The sequence below is a fragment of the Aspergillus niger genome, assembly GCF_000002855.4.
Source record: "Aspergillus niger supercontig An04".
NCBI classification, from domain to species: domain Eukaryota; kingdom Fungi; phylum Ascomycota; class Eurotiomycetes; order Eurotiales; family Aspergillaceae; genus Aspergillus; species Aspergillus niger.
In genome coordinates, this window is record NT_166539.1 from 1,730,178 (window position 1) to 1,733,268 (window position 3,091).

Here is a 3,091-nt window from a genome sequence, read left to right on the forward strand (position 1 = left end):
GCCCAACCCGTTCTTCGACGGTAATCCCGGATCAACCGTAGATGAAAAATAACAAAGATATAAGAACAAAACAAAACAAAACAAAACAAAAACCATTCCCGCTAAAGCAATATTAAAATCAAGATACCCGGCAAATGATCAATGTCATACAGATTCGAATGGAAATGAAAGATGTCACATGCAAGAAAGCATGTGATGTTGTGAGCTTGCCATGCAAAAGTTACTGCTTAAGACAGTACAGCATAGCGCAGCAAAGCCAAAGTCAATTTGGCTAGCTTTGGTATACCTCTCGAGAGAATTTACCATGTTTCCTAATCCAAGGGTTAGTTTCATAGTCAACAATGGAGTGGCAGATCACACTTACTGCAATGTACTGTCCAGCTTCCTTCTTGTTCTCCCAGAACAATGTCGCTTCTTCCATGTTGAGGTTACCCTTGGCCATGGCTACGTCGATCAAGGCGGCTTCAACGCCCTCTCCCATGCCCTTTCCGCTACCGCAGACAAAGACACGCCCGTCCAAAGCGTTGATCACGTACCAGACAAGATCAGCTTGGTTCCGGACCTCCTCTTGCACGTACTTGCTCTCGCCGCGACGGCTCTGGACGACTGTTCGCACCTTTTCTTCTTCGACACCCCACTCGCCGCGGTAGAGCTCGTCCAGCAAAGAGTCGCGAACACCCTGCAGCACCCAGACCTTGTTCGCACAGTTGGCAGACTGCAGGCGTCGCTGCACGAAACCGCGGAACGGAGCAATGCCAACTCCCGCGCCGATAAGCAGCATAGGGCCATCGGATGCGAAGCGCTTGGCTAGAGGGTTGGCCATCAGGCCTCGGAACATAGGTACGTGGAGGTCAAGAGTCTGCGGGTCGATGCCCTTCTTTTCAGCGTCAATCAGTCGTCGTGCAACGCGCTCGAGATATCCAGATCCCACACCAGTGCGGAGGCCTCCCTTCCAATCATCAGACTCGGCCACGGTTACCGCAACTTCGATCACACGACGAGTCACGGAGCCCTTCTGCTTGCATGACAGAAGGGGATCTTGGGATAGTGAGTAGAAGCGGGGCATGAGGGTGTTCAGGACGGAGAGAAGGTGATCCAAGGGAGGGTGAGAGGAAGGGAATGCGTGAAGCAGCTGGGAGACGGTGACGTGGGAGCTGGTGCGCAGGTCACAGAAAGCACCTTGGCCTTGGGCGGAGGAAAGGAACAGGAGAATCTTCTTTTCGCTAGGATCGCTGGCATACTCGCCGAGTAAGCGGAACAGAGCCTTGTTAGGGGCATAACTCTGGATATCAGAGCACCAGCTCAACAATTCTCTTCGGGTCGTGATCAGCTCACGGGGCTGGTCATCACCCCAGATGGTGGGCCAGCGGCCCTTCTCAGTGCGTACGACGATTTTCTTATCACGGATAAACTTAGGAACACCAAGCTGGTTAAAGATGTCATCGACCTCCTCTTCCTTGTTCTTAGGACACACCCCAATGGCACCACCGACTATGAAGTCGACATTTCCACTCTCTGCAGGGTAGTCGGTGACGTCAATGTCAAAGTGATACGTCCGCTTCTCCGCACCTGACCCTGTCAGCTCGCGCGCATGGTACAAGGGCGCCCGGTAGACATTGTATGGTGGGTGAGGCTGGACGAAAGAAGGAGGATGGTCTGCGGGTCCCAGCTCCACATCTACTGCGTAGCCTGGGACGGACGAGAAGGAGACCGTCTTCTCGGGCAAAGGAGCGACGTTGCTCAGCTCGCTGTCCAAAGTGAGGTAATCGACATTGAGCTTCAAACATTGATAGGCCTTGTTGTCTGGGGGAGTGATTGCTTTCACTCCGGCCAGTGGAGGTGTGAAGTTCACCAAGGGCTTGCTGCGGCAGCATCCACCACCACAGCAAAGCGGCTGAAGCTTCTGTGTACCGCTAGATCCCACATTTTCCAAGATACGTCTCATGTCATCAGAGTTCTGGGAGATGAGCACGGTAGATGCTCGTCGTTGCTTTTCGGGGCCATCGCGAGTGGATTCTTCAGCTTCGGATTGAATTTCAGTGGCAGGAGTCTGGACCCCCGACGCTGTCTCTGAGCTGGTAGTGTCTGTCTCCGGCGAAGACGGCGTGGAGACACTGAAGTTCACATCAGTTATCGAGAGCGAGCGAACGCCACGAGGCTCCTCTGGAACCGGATTGTCAGGGTGGGAGGTAGACGACCGGGGAACAATCGCATGCTCCACATGAGGAACAAGAGACGTCCGCGACGTCACAGGCCTCGACGGCGGCGGTGGAGGAAGAACGGCGTGAACTGCTCGGAGAGATATGATCAGCAATTGTCATGGACATCAATTGAGCAGCAAGCGCGAAGGAGAGACTGTTAACCATACCCATTGCGGTTCTATGACAGCACAAGATACGACAATTGGTGATAGATCGCCAACCTAGAGGAATTGGCGAAGATGAAGGGAGGAAAGCAGACAAAAGTCGACGACCAAGCAATCGCAAGATAATGGCTGGTCAAATGTAGAAAAGAGGAGCCACAGAAAAGGGGATTGGAAACGAAGGCCAGTGGATCGGGTCAGCTGTGGACACCGCAACCGTGATGGAGACCCGAATCAGACCAGCAGCAATCGGAGAGAACAGGTCAGCAGTGGGCGAGGTTGATGAATGGTCGAAAAATGGGGGTGGAATCGAATTAGACGGGACGCAGTTCGCCTGGGGCAGACGGCACCGGGATAACGGTTCCGATAGACTAGACGACGATGCACATCAGATGGTGGGCGATTAGTCGCAGCTTAGTCGGGATCCTTTCGCCTGTTGGCGTCCTTTTGGCGTACGGAGGATTCCGGTAGTCCGACCGTGAGCGTGAGAGCAAGAGATAAGTCAGATTAGATGAGGGCAGGTGTGCTGGAATTTAGCTGAAACTCCAGTCAAGATAGCTGGGGGGAATGAACTGGAGTTAAGCACGTGCGAAAAAAGAATCAGATAAGTGGCCGGGCTGGAAAGAAGAAGAAAAAAAGAGCCTTGAAGAGACTGACTTGTTTTGTCGCACACAATCATTATTCAATGATGAATAAATGGCACGAAATCCACGGTCGGACTTGCCACTC

The 3,091-nt window shown here is 52.9% G+C and overlaps 1 protein-coding gene across 1 annotated transcript; it reads right to left on the reverse strand.

Annotated features, from left to right (window-relative positions):
* Positions 1 to 271: 271 nt before the first annotated feature.
* Positions 272 to 2,372, reverse strand: An04g06960 (uncharacterized protein; the record flags this gene model as incomplete). The annotated part of the gene is made up of 2 exons (XM_059747621.1): positions 272 to 2,289; positions 2,369 to 2,372. 2 exons carry the CDS (start codon positions 2,370 to 2,372, stop codon positions 272 to 274), a joined length of 2,022 nt encoding a protein of 673 aa, XP_059603635.1.
* Between the last annotated feature and the right edge of the window lie 719 nt (positions 2,373 to 3,091).